The sequence below is a fragment of the Mustela erminea genome, chromosome 14 (genome assembly GCF_009829155.1).
Source record: "Mustela erminea isolate mMusErm1 chromosome 14, mMusErm1.Pri, whole genome shotgun sequence".
Taxonomy (NCBI): domain Eukaryota; kingdom Metazoa; phylum Chordata; class Mammalia; order Carnivora; family Mustelidae; genus Mustela; species Mustela erminea.
In genome coordinates, this window is record NC_045627.1 from 35,745,084 (window position 1) to 35,758,627 (window position 13,544).

Consider the following 13,544-nt stretch of genomic DNA (forward strand, 5'->3'; position numbering starts at 1 on the left):
CTTAAAATTGCACTTTGTATTTTTTTTTTTTTTTGAGGGTAGAAGCATTTAAAGATCAGAATTCTTTTGTGAAGTAAGTTGATCCCAAAGGATCAGCAAGGAGAAAGCTGAGTTGTAGTTAATGTCTGTTTGTTTCAAATACTAAAATTTATCATAGGAGATTTAACTTACCTCTTGGTTGACTTTGTAGGTATTTTCTTAAAGTGACAATAGTAAGAAGACTGACAGACTTGATAAAAGAATATGATCTTATTGTTCACCAGCTTGCCACATATCCTGATGTTAACAACTCAATTAAGATGGAAGTAGGCATTGAAGATTGTCTACACATAGAATTTGAATATAATAAATCAAAGTAAGTATCTTTAACAACAGAAAACTTAAGAAATAAGCTTTTCAGGGCTTTGTAAATTGGTCAAAGTAAAGATAGAATTGACATTAATTTGATGTTAACAACCTAAAAATCTTGGAGTGGAGAGTCTATCTTCTTGACTCAGTGCAGGTGTCTTTCATATTCAATTCCTAATAAGTCTCTGATTGGTCATTTTTTGTAGAGGATCTTACTATCTCAGAACTAATCCCTTCTCTCTGTAAAAATTTTCCTTACTGCGTTGGTATAACTTTATCCTAGTCATCTCTTTAAACAAAATACTTTTTTCTGCCTGCATAAGTAGTACCTTTTCATTATTGAAAATTTTGGCAAGGGGCACCTGGGTGGCTCAGTGGGTTAAAGCCTCTGCCTTCGGCTCAGGTCATGAACTCAGGGTCCTGGGATCAAGCCCCGCATCGGGCTCTCTGCTCATCGGGGAGCCTGCTTCCCCTCCTCTCTCTGCCTGCCTCTCTGCCTGCTTGTGATCTCTCTCCCTCTGTCAAATTAATACATAAAATCTTAAAAAAAAAAAATTGAGGGGGGGCAGTGTAGTGGCACCTGGGTGACTTAGTGGGTTAAGTGTCCACTTCTGGCTCAGGTGATGATCCCAGCGTCCTGGGATGGAGCCTTGTGTTCAACTCCCCTCAGTGGGGAGCCTGCTTCTCCCTCTCTTCTTGTTCTCTCTCGCTATCTCTGTCTCTCTCTCTCTGAAATAAAAAAAATGAAATCTTTTAAAAAGAAAGAAAAAAAGTTTTGGCATTGTGAAAGATCCCATTTTTAACTTTATTATTTTTATAGATTTTACCACTTAATCACAATTAAGATCTCTTGCATATCTTTTCATAGAGAGGGAAAGGTATGTATTATGTTTATATGTGTTGTGTTTTTACAGAAATGGGCTCCTGTTTTGTTTATTGTTTAATGCCTTTTTAAAACTTTATTATGGAAAAATTCAAGCATAGACCAGTATGAGCAGTACAGTGAATCCTCAGGTACCAGGTGCCCAGCTCCCACTCAGTACACTGTCAGATCTGTTTTGTCTGGATCCAGCCCTCACACTCCCAATAGATTATATTGAAGCCAACTCCAGACACAGAATTTCATCCATAAAAATTGTATATCATTTTAAACATAATATTGTTATATCTAAAAATATTAATAATTTCTTAATATCTGTATATATCTAGTCAGTGTTCATGTTTTACTGATTGTCTCATAAAATGTCATTCCCCCCCCCCACATGCTTTATTCACATCAGTATCCAGACAAGATTTGTTCAAATCCAGGGCATCCAGACACATGGCATTTGGTTGTTTGACACTTAAATTTCTTTCAATTTAATTTATAAGTTCCCCTTCTATTTTTTTTTTTCCACTGAAGTTTATTTGTTGAAGAAATGGATGTATATTCTTTCATCACCTTTCTGTGTACTTTTCTGTTACATGACTTTTTTAGTTGTCACTCACCAGTTTATATCACTAAAAATGTGATATAAGCATGCCTTCAGAGTCTTAAATTATATTGTGAATAAAATTATCAAATTGTTTAGGACCTAAAACTTGTCACTGGAAGCCTCCCTTCAAGCCAGCATAATTACACTGATCAACTCCTGGGATGATATTTTGAGATTCAGACCTGGGAGAAAGTTAAAAAGCCCTCTGGGGATTGTAGTAATTTCCAGGTTTATTTATTTTTAAAGATTTTATTTATTTATTTGACAGAGATCACAAGTAGGCAGAGAGGCAAGCAGAGAGAGGGGGGAAGCAGGCTCCTCGCTGAGCAGAGAGCTAGATGTGGGGCTTGATCCCAGGACCCTGGGATCGTGACCTGAGCTGAAGGCAGAGGCTTAACCCACTGAGCCACCCAGGTGCCCCAATTTCCAGGTTTATTAGCATGTCATTTCAGAGTACATGGGAAAGGACTTTGATGACTAGCTGTCATAGCAACAGACTCAGCCTGTGGTGTCTCTCTCTATGGGCAAGTGCTTTGTTAGCTGCACTCTTCTAGCACTTAGAGTAAGAAGGTCACTAAATTCTTGTGTAGAGTTTTAATGTTCAGAAACATCTTTATAATCCAAATAAATATTGCAAGCATAACAATCTTAATTTTCTGTGCTTAAGTTCTTTGGAAACTAACCTCTAAGTAAAGGACCTGTAGTTAACAAGGCAAATTCTTCTCTTTGAGGTATGTTGATGGGCAAGTAAAAGTTTGATTCCTGTTTTTATAGTAAAATGGTGAATATTTTTTGGAAAAAAAAAGTTACATGATATGGTTAGTCAAAATGGTATTTAAAAAAAAAAGACTTTATATATTTGAGAGAGAGAGCATGAGTGTGGGGGGACAGAGGGAGAGGGACAAGCAGACTCCCCACTGAATGGGGAAATGGACGCAGAGCTCGATCCCAGGACCCTGAGATCATAACCTGGGCTGAAGGCAGATGCCGAACCACCTGAGCCACCCCAGAATGGTATTCTTAAATAGTTCATGTTACAAAGATTCTACTAAAGCCTTTTGGGACATATTTTACTTTTTTTTTTTTTTAAGGTTTTTTTTTTAACTTATTTTAGAGATAGAGTGGGAGGGACAGAGGGAGAGGGAGAGAAAATACAAAGCAGACTCCACACTGAGCCTAGAGCTTGACATGGGCTCAGTCTCCCGACCCTGAGATTGCAGTGTGAGTCGAAACCAAGAGTCTGATGCTTACCCGACTACACCACTCAGGCGCTCCTTTTGATTGTTTTTTAAACTGATATTTGGTAAATGAGGTATGTTCTTTCCCCACAGGTATCATCTAAAGGATGTGATTGTTGGAAAAATTTACTTTTTATTAGTAAGAATAAAAATCCAACATATGGAGTTGCAACTGATCAAAAAAGAGATCACAGGAATTGGTAAGTCAAAAAGAGTATTTGAATTAAAATTCCTGTCTTAAAATTTTTTAAATCTTAAAATATTGTTTAGATATACAATAAATATACATATTGGATACTAACTTTGAGACTTAATATTACTTAATATGTATGCTTTTTTAAAAATTAATTTTTGAATAGGTTATAAATTCACATGGTTCAAAAAGTTTAAAAGATTATATAGTAAAAAGTATCCTATTTGTGTACTCCAGCTATTCATAGGTCATGTTTATAGTTTTAAAATATTTCTTGATACTTATACATATACAGTAACTATCCCTATATTATACCCTTCCCCCTGCTTTTAAGTTAAATGTTTATGTACGATACATATTTTGCTTTTTTGCTTACTATATCTTAGAGATCTTTCCATATCAATGTGTGGAGTACTTCCTCATCGTTTTTATAGTACTCCTTTCCATGGGTATACTAGAATTTAACCAGTCTGCTATAGGTTGTTTCCAGTCACTTGTTACTCCAAACAGAACTTCACTTAATAATGTCATTTTGCATGTGTGCAGGTGTGTGTGTGAGATAAAAATCTTAAAAGTAGAATTGTTCTTTCAAGGAGTATATTCATTTGTAGTTTTGGTACATATCAGTTTGTCCTCTTTAGGGGTTGTACCAATTTGTAATATTACCAGCAAGAAATGTGGAAGAAGCCTCTTTTTCCTTTATTCTTTTTTTTTCTATGATTTTATTTATTTGAGAGAGAGAGAGAGAGAGCATGAGCAGGGGGAAGGGCAGAGGGAGAGGGAGAAGCAGATTCCCCACTGAGCAAGGAGCAGGCAGAGGGAGAGGGAGAAGCAGATTCCCCACTGAGCAGGGAGCCTGGCTGGGGTCATGACCTGGGCTGAAGGCAGATGCTTAACTGACTGAGCCACCCAGGTGCTCCTTTTCCTCCTATTCTTACCAATACAACATTAGAAAATTTTTAGCTGATCTTATGGGTAGGGGAGGAAAGTTCCTCATTGTAGTTTTAATTTAGTTTTCTCCTTCTGAATGAGGGTAAGCATCTTTTCATGTGTATAAAAGCTATTTTTATTTCTTTTCTGTATATATTGCCTATATCCTATGTTCCATCTCTATTGAATTATTAGTCTTTTTTTCTGATATGGAGAAACTCTGTATATATTAGGGAAATCAATTCCCTTTTCTGGATTAAAGCAGCAAAAGAGGCATCTGGGTGACGTTCATTAAGGATCTGCCTTTGGCTCAGGTCATGATCCCAGGGTCCTGGGATTGAGCCCTACCTACATCCAGCTCCCTGCTCGGCGGGGAGCCTGCTTCTCCCTCTTCCTCTGCTGCTCTCCCAGCTTGTGCTCTCTTTCTCACTCTCTTTGTCAAATAAATAAAAAAAAATCTTTATAAATAAATACATAAACTTAAGTAAATGCAGCAAAAATTTCCCCAGTTTGTCTTGCTTAAGATGGTTTTTGCCATGTAGAAGTTCTTTTTGTTTGTGTTGTCAGATTTACCAGTTTTTACTTCTATGGACTCTAGGTTTTATGCCACAGGTTTTATGCCTCCGTGTGCCTTTTTCACACGGAGGTTCTAAAAGTAATTTTCTGCGCTTTGATTTTCCTAAAATAATGTAGTTTGGGGATTTTGTTTAAATTCTTAATTTCTTTGGAATTTGTCTTGATATAGATTCAACTTTGGTTTTTTCCACATGGCTAACCAGTTGCCCCAGAATTATTTGTAACTGCTTTTTAATTTTAATTAGTGTATAGGTTGAATTTGTCTCATTTGTTGGATTTTTGCTGAAAATTTTAGGCCACGCTTTTTAAGAATTTACAATTGGAATCATAATTAGAAACATCTGTGATTTCTTAATTTCTATTTTCACCTAATAAAAGTTGAGGTGATTTAAAGATACTAAAATCAAATGTCAGGTTTCTTTTTGTTGTTTAAAAAGAAATTAGTTAAACACTTTTTCTGGTTAAAACTTGTGCTGATTCTAGAAAAGTTTAAATAAAAAATAATCTGTACTCATTCAAAACAGTTTAATTGTCTTTGCATATTATATATTTTACAACATTGGAATCATTAATGTATGTTTTGGTATACTTTTTTCATTTTTACAGAATTTTTACAGATGTCTGGGTCAGATAATTTCTTAGAAGAGGAACACCTAAATTTAAAAGAATTATGTCAATCAGGTTCTCAATTTGATGTTTTCTCCATGTTAGAGTTAACTGACTGAAAGAAGACAGTTTGGGTATTGCAGAGAAAACTAGCATGACAACCGTTATTTCTTATGTATATTGCTAGTTTTGATAGAAGAAACTCTATGGAGAAGATTCTGAACCATATATATTTGGTAAGAAGAGAGTGAAACCTTCAGTCGAGTGATAAGTATGTTAAGTATAGATCAAGAAATAGAAAAGAATAAGTTTCACAAAATAGGAAGATAAATTAGTACTAAAATAAGTAATTGGAAAATATAAGGTTGGAAATTGTATTCTGGAAATATTGAACTTCATGTCACTTACATTATTTTTTTTAATGTCATTTACATTTTTGTGCTAGGACCCAGTACCACCACAGAAACAGAAACAATTGCTAAATATGAAATAATGGATGGCGCACCAGTAAAAGGTAAGAGACTTCCCATTTACTTCTTTTGTGTGATAGGTGGTACACATAGCAGTGTTCATGGCAGTTGAGTTTGGAAGTATTTATGCAGTGTAAAAATATTTGTGAATTCTTTTTTTTTTCTTTAAGATTTTATTTATTTATTTGTCAGAGAGAGAGAGTGAGCACAGGCAGACAGAATGGCAGGCAGAGGCAGAGGGAGAAGCCCGCTACCTGCCGAAAAAGGAACCTGATGTGGGACCTCGATCCCAGTACGCTGGGATCATGACCTGAGAAGTCAGCTGCTTAAGCAACTGAGCCACCCAGGCGTCCCAGTATTTGTGAATTCTTAAATGATTTTTACAATGATGTTTTAAAAATCATCTTTGTATAGATACTAAAAGACTGTAATAGTACTTTCAAGTCTAAAATAAGGTTTAATTTTTTTACTTAGTTTAAATTTTAGTATTTAGAGACTCCTGGTGGCTCAGTTAGTTGATCCTCTTTCTCTTGATCTCAGCTCAGGTCTTGATCTCAGGGTTGTGAGTTCAAGGCTGACACTAGGCTGGGCACTGGTCTCTACACCGGGCATGGAGCCTATTAAAAGAAAGAAAGAAAGAAAGAAAGAAAGAAAGAAAGAAAGAAAGAAAATGTAAATTTAGTATTTAGAAGAGACATTTATATATTATCTTTTCTCTAGTTCTGAATTTATAATACTTTGTCTTCTGTTACAATAGTTTATCTTGGTAAGTCTTTTTTATTAATGCTGAATACAAGGTGCTGTAGAGCTGAGCATTCATTTCTGTGGGGTTCTGTAGTCCTTATAGCCCCCAAGAAAACAAGCATTTCCATTATTATCTTTAGTATCCAAGATAATAAAGCCAGTATTTATAATTTTACTTTTTTTAAGATTCTAAATTTTTTTTTTAGTAATCACTATACCCAACATGGGGCTCGAATTTATAGCCATGAGATCAATAGTCACATGCTCAGGGTGCCTGGGTGCCTCAGTGGGTCAAGCATCTGCCTCAGGCTCTGGTCATGATCCCAGGGTTCTGCTCAGTGGAGAGCCTGCTTCTTCCCCTCCCTCTGCCTGTTGCTCTCACTGCTTGTGCTCTCTTTCTCTGTCCAATGAATGAATGAATGAATGAATGAATGAATAAAATCTTAAAAAAAAAAAAAGTCACATGCTCTACTGACTGAGCCAGGCAGGTGCCCCAGTATTTATCATTTTACATTTGTATCTTTGGCTTTTTCTCACTCTATTAGTAGTTCTTTTAATAAGTAGCTATTGGGGTGCCTGGGTGGCTCAGTGGGTTAAAGCCTTTGCCTTTAGTTCGGGTCATGATCCCAGGGTCCTGGGATCGAGCCCCACATCAGGCTTTCTGCTCAGTGGTGAGCCTGCTTCCCCCCTCTCACTCCGCCTGCCTCTCTGCCTACTTGTGATTTCTCTCTGTCAAATAAATAAATAAAATCTTAAAAAAATAAAATTTTTTTTAAAAAGTAGCTATCATTTATTGAGTGTCAACTGTAGGTAAGGCATTGTACTCTGAGGTGCTCTGATATTTCCTTTAACTTAGGTGATGGTATCTCTTACTCTACAGATTAAACTGAGTTACAGAGAGGTTAAAAAACTTGTTAAAGTGTAGGGGAGGCAGACCTTTACCTCTCCCCATCTTAGTATTTCAGCTGGGACTCTCAGAAGGACAGATTAATAAAGGAAAAAAAGTTTATCAATGCATGCAGTGCACATCATGCACGAAAAACCTCAACAAAAAATAACCAAAACAGTGGCTTAGAATTTCAGCATACATAGCATCTTCAAAAGAACAATAAATTTTGAGATCTAACTGGACAAGGGAAGGTAGTTGCAGGCTTCCAGGGGTGTGGCAAGCTGTGCGAAGGTAAATAAATCTGAGGGAGGAAACAAGTGGAGTAAGATTTATTTGCTGATTTCTGATCAGCCTTCTCTGGGCCAATGAGAATATGTCTTCGTTAAAAGAATTTATAGCCTGCCTTTAGGCAGAAAATAGGGAGCCTTTTCTGCTCTTTGCTACTTTTTAATTGCCTTCAGCTCAAAATAATTTTTATGTCAAAGAGGCAGATTTTGTGGTGACATAATCTGGTTTCTTTTAATAGCTAATCATTGCAGAGTTGGTGTTTGAGCCCAGGGCTTTCTAACTTCAAAACCCGCGTGTGCGTGCGTGCATGCGTGTGTGTGTGTGTGTGTGTGTGTGTGTGTGTGTATACTCCTGTTAAGCAAGATTACTTTGTAAAATTTTGGCAACCACTTAGTTTTTTGTTTTGTTTTGTTTTGTTTTAAGATTTATTTATTTGACAGAGAGAGATCACAAGTAGGTAGACAGGCAGGCAGAGAGAAACCACACAGTTTGATGTGAGGTAATGGGTCATGTATCTTTCAGGAAATGGATGTGCACAAGAAAATTATTACATATAAAAGATTCAAAACAATATGCAAATAGCTACCCTTAGGAAAGAAGCCACGAGAATCTGAATAATCTTTTTGGTAACGAAGGAATAATCTTCATTTAGAACATGTTTGTTGCTTTGGGTGAATTAGTTAAGTATTGAAAAACTTACTCGCATGATTAGAAATTATGGTGAACTTCATGAAGAATAACCAAACTACTAGAACAGCACTTACCTGCTGGCACTATTCTGAGCATTTTACATATATTAACTCATGCAGTCTATACAGAGCTCTACAAGAGGGATATTACTGCTCTTCTCCATTTCATAGATAAAGAACTTGAAACAGAATGGTTAAGTGACTTGGCCAGGGTCACACAGCAAGTAAGTTATAGAGTTGGCATCTGAATCCAGGCATTCTTTTTTTTTTTTTTTTTTTTAAGATTTTATTTATTTATCAGAGAGAGAGGGCGAGAGAGCAAGCACAGGCAGACAGAATGGCAGGCAGAGGGAGAAGCAGGCTTCCTGCAGAGCAAGGAGCCCGATGCGGAACTCGATCCCAGGACGCTGGGATCATGACCTGAGCCGAAGGCAGCTGCTTAACCAACTGAGCCACCCAGGCGTCCCTGAATCCAGGCATTCTGACTCTAGAGCAGTGGTTCTCATCTAGGGGCAGTTTTGCTCCACCCACCGCCCCCTGAACATTTGATGTTGCCTGGAGTTATTTTTGGTTGCTGCACTTGGGGAATGCTGCTGATATCTAGTGAATAGAGGCCAAGGAAGCTGCAGTTAATAAGACATTACCCACAATGAAGAATTATTGGACCCCAAATGGCAGTAGTGCCACCGCTGCGAGTCCCTGGTCTAAGGATTTTGTTACATTGAGATGCCTGTGCAGCTCATTCGGTTAAGTGCCTGCCTTCATCTCAGTTCATGATCCCAGGGTCCCAAGATTGAGCCCCACGTTGGTCTCCCTGCTCAGCAAGGAACCCATTTCTGGCTCTGCCTGCTGTTCCCCTTGCTTGTGCTCTCTCTCGAATTTTCTGACAAAATCTTTTAAAAAATTAAAAAAAAAAAAAAAAGCTTTTGTTAGGCTGCCATCTCATGAAAAAATGAAGTGTTAGTGTCTTCTCTATAATGCTTAGTTCTAGGTGTTATGTGATCATATTTAATCATCTTTAAAATTAAATGCAAATTGCTTTTCTTTCAGGTGAATCAATCCCAATAAGACTATTTTTAGCAGGATATGATCCAACCCCTACAATGCGAGATGTGAACAAAAAATTTTCAGTAAGGTACTTTTTGAATCTAGTCCTTGTTGATGAGGAAGACAGAAGGTACTTCAAGCAGCAGGTACGGTGCCATGTAGGCTGATGTTTTGTTCTGTGGCAGTTCTGAAAACACCTGGAAAGCTCTCACCTTTCTCAGCTTTACAGTACTGAGCAAGTGGGAGGTTCTGTGATAAGGAAGTAGGTGTGACTGGAATAGTGTTGTGATAGATCTCTTCCTGTCATTCTACAGGATTCCAGAATGGGCTGTAATTTGGCAGAGCTTTTATTTTTCTTTTGAAAGTTTTGTTTTTTTATAAAAACAATACCTACTGTTTGTTAAAAAAAAAAATAGGCAGTAAAGAACAAGACAACAAAAATTCCACCACCATTGTGATTAGTTTCCAGACAAACTTGAATGTGTGTATTTAGATCATATGTGTGTTGTTTTTTAATTTGCTTCTTGATTCAGTAGTGTCCTGTAGATTTCAGTTATCACTTTAAATTATTTCATTAACTTATGGAGTCTGGCTTTCCATGCTGTTGTAAATTTACCTGAGATTTACCAAATCTAATATTTTTTATATGAAATATTTATCATAGAACTACTTCTCTTTTTTTTCAGTGAAGATTGTGAGTGGAGTGCTCTTTTATGAATCAGATTAATAAATATTTGAATTCCAGTTGAGTACTCAAAACTAAATGAGAAGTTGCTCTGCACTGAGTATTGTGAAGAATATAAAAACTACCTTTTATAAACATACTTTGTGCTCAAGGTCCTCACATTGCATATGTATGGAAAGAGAAAAATTATAAAAGCTAATTAACAGAGAAATTACAGTTTGACAATAATTTAGAAGAGAGAAAACCTTTTATGCTGATACTGCCATAATGTTATAAAATTAAACATAGGTAATTGTAACTCAGGATAGAATAGGGGAGCCTGCATGCCTCAGTCAGTTAAGTGTCTGACTCTTGATTTCAGCTCAGGTTATGATGGTCATGATCTTAGGGTCGTGAGATTGAGTCCCTCATTGGGCTCTGTTCTGGTGTAGAGCCTGCTTGGGATTTTCTCTTTGTTCTTCTTCAGCCCTCCACCCCGTAAAAAAAGATAGATTATGTAAACTTTACAGTTTCCAAACCCGTTACATATTGTAGCCCTATTGAATAAATACATTGCTTCCCACAGGCATTCATTTGGGTGTTTGATGACCGATATAAACAGCCTATCATGAGTTTATAAAGCAGATTCAGGGATTTTTTAATTTTAAGAATTTAAAAGAAATTTTAGGATGGATTGATTGGAGTGGGATTTGAATAGGCAGAGGAATAAGTATTTGAAGAATATATAGGAAAAATTGCAGGGCAAGTTTATTTGGAGTGCTTTGGAGAAGAGTGTTAACTGTTTGGCTGGTGGGGGAACAGAGTGATGTGGGTAATTTGAATAAAGGTTATGAAGGATCTTGAATGCCTGGCTTGAGATTTATCCTAGAGGTGCCAAGAACTACTGAAGTGCAATCCAAGCAGTGTTTTAGACTACTCTGGTAGTGACTGGAAGGATGGGTTAGAAAGGGGCCTCAGGTACTGGAGGCAGAAGCATCTACCAGGAAGCTCTTTTGGTGTCTAAGGTTGAAGTGATAAAGGTTTGAACTTGGATAAGGGCAAAATAGCAAACCAAGGACAGATTTTAGGAATTCTTTAAAGCATTTAATAGCTAGAATTTTGTGCCAGATTGGATTGGTGGTGGTGGTGGTGTGCATTGCTGCTGATGAGAGGGGAGCGGCAGGGTTGGCAGAAGGGGTGGTCCGAGATGAGAATTGCAAGAAGGTAAGTCACGCAGCAAAGAGAACAGCTTTTTTTGGGAAGAGTTTAATTTTGTTTTAGTTAAAATTGAAGTGGCATTATTTCCATGGTGAAGATTTAAGGCGTGATATGAGAATATTAATTTGTTGATGTCTTGCATGTTTTACTAGGAGATCATTTTATGGAGAAAAGCTCCTGAAAAATTGAGGAAACAGAGAACAAACTTTCACCAGCGATTTGAATCACCAGAATCACAGGCATCTGCTGAACAGCCCGAAATGTGAACTGAATAGGAGAAAAAAAGAAAAGCAAAAAACTCCTATGTCCATTGAGATGAAGTTCAGCTTGTTAAAGATGGCTGCAGCTTGTTGGGGGGGAAAGGCCAAAACTCCATTTATAATAGTCTTCCTTTATCTTACAGTGCTGCATTTATTTTATGATACAACTAAATGTTCTTCATGTATATACATTAAAAAAAAAGCGCTTTCTTTGAAACACTGGAACTTTCTTAAGCTGCCGTTTTTTCCTTTCCTTTTTTTTTTTTTAACTGCATACTTTGACCTGATGATAAGCACCCAGATATGCATAAACATAAACATTAAAGATTTTCATGTGAGTAGGCTGGTATTTGTAATTTTGCTTTTCTTTGTAATGTTGATTATACTTTTCTCCTTTTTCATGCTAACAATTACCTCTATTCTCTACATGCAAAAAATTAAATAGTTTGTGTTCAAATAGAAATAGAAAAATTGACTGGGCCTTACATCCGGCAAAGATTTAAAACATGGCATCTCAATATTTTTGAGAAATACATTTATGTTTCTACATGTGTGTTTGAGAAATACATAGGGAGTGTTTCACTGTAGGTGCTTTCGATTCTACCATTCCGTGGCTTCCTGAATTGTATCTTCTTTGAAGTCTTCTGTGGTGTGAATGTTAAAATTTTTCCCTGAGATTATGTGGCATGTCACAGTGGCCTGCTTGCTTGCCTGATCCTCCCTTCCTCCCTTCCTCCCTCCCTGCCTCTTTTCTCTTCTGTTCTTTTTCTTTCATTCATTCTTTCCTTTCTCTCTTTCTTTTTTGCCATATTAAGTAACTATTTTGCTACTACTATCCAGCAGGTACACTGTATGTTTTCTGCAATGTAGAGTTGACTCTATGTTGGTGTTTTAGTTAAAACTATATAATTTTTCTATAACTACTTAAAATTTTTTTCTTAATTTAAGGCATCTTTTTACCACATACATACAAATATAATTTTCTTGCCTTCACAAATATTCTCTTCCCTTTCCAGGAGAAAATTTGAGGATGGGGAACTCAGGAGGCCCTGTGAAGCATGTAGTTATCTAGATCTGGACAATTTCATGTTTGTTAACCTGGAACTTTGGCTAGTTCAAACTGAAATGTAATCTCACCCACTCTGTTTAAATTTCGCTAACACTAAATTCAAGTCATTTGTTCAAAGTTCCAAAAGAAGGTTTCAGTCATCTGTTCGTATGCATGGCGTCTGATCTCAGATACACTAAATGTGGGGTGTAGGAACTAAAATGAAGCCTGCCGTGTGAAACTACTTTCACTAAGGGTTCACTGGTTTTTGTACCAATATTTTTTTATACACTTCAGCGCAAGTCTTGTCCGTTAACCTTACTTTATGAGTAAGCTAAGTAACCCAAGTTACATTTCTTTAAACCTGTTTACTACTATGGCACTTTGATAAAATGGTCAGTAACCAACTTCATTATCGGCAAAAGGTTCCATGTGCTGGAGCATCTATTTTAAATGTGGCTATCTGTGAATGGTAATGTTTTCCTTCATGTAAGTGCCTGTTCAGAGTTTCAAAATTTAAAAATGCCAAATATTTTCATGGTCACATGCATGTAGTAAACCTAGGAACTATTCAAAGAAATTTTGGAAACCCAATTGTGTTTAACCAGCCTCAAATTGTGCAACCATGATGTATAATAAAGGATTTGAAATGATAACCAAGCTTGCTATTTGCATGATTAAAATAGCTCTATTCTCAATTCTCACTGTCAGATTTATCATTGAGGACAGGATTGCTCATAGTTTAGGAAGCTATTTTTGTAACAAATTTTTATAAGTGTTTCAATTTCAAATAGTTATATAATGCTTTTAATTAGGTGGCTTAAAACACTCATAAATAAGATGCTTATCAGTCTGGTTCAG

The 13,544-nt window shown here is 36.6% G+C and overlaps 1 protein-coding gene across 3 annotated transcripts in view; it reads left to right on the top strand.

The window, feature by feature from the left end:
- VPS26A (VPS26, retromer complex component A) overlaps nucleotides 1-13,339 on the top strand; it is a 32,211-nt gene extending 18,872 nt beyond the window's left edge. For all 3 annotated transcript variants that reach the window (XM_032312618.1, XM_032312617.1, XM_032312619.1), the window contains 5 exons: nucleotides 191-355; nucleotides 3,155-3,261; nucleotides 5,812-5,880; nucleotides 9,497-9,639; nucleotides 11,528-13,339. In XM_032312618.1, coding sequence (XP_032168509.1) covers nucleotides 191-355; nucleotides 3,155-3,261; nucleotides 5,812-5,880; nucleotides 9,497-9,639; nucleotides 11,528-11,641 — 598 coding nt within the window. In that variant the 3' untranslated portion in view covers nucleotides 11,642-13,339. The remainder of the gene's footprint in view (nucleotides 1-190; nucleotides 356-3,154; nucleotides 3,262-5,811; nucleotides 5,881-9,496; nucleotides 9,640-11,527) is intronic.
- The last annotated feature ends 205 nt before the right edge of the window (nucleotides 13,340-13,544 follow it).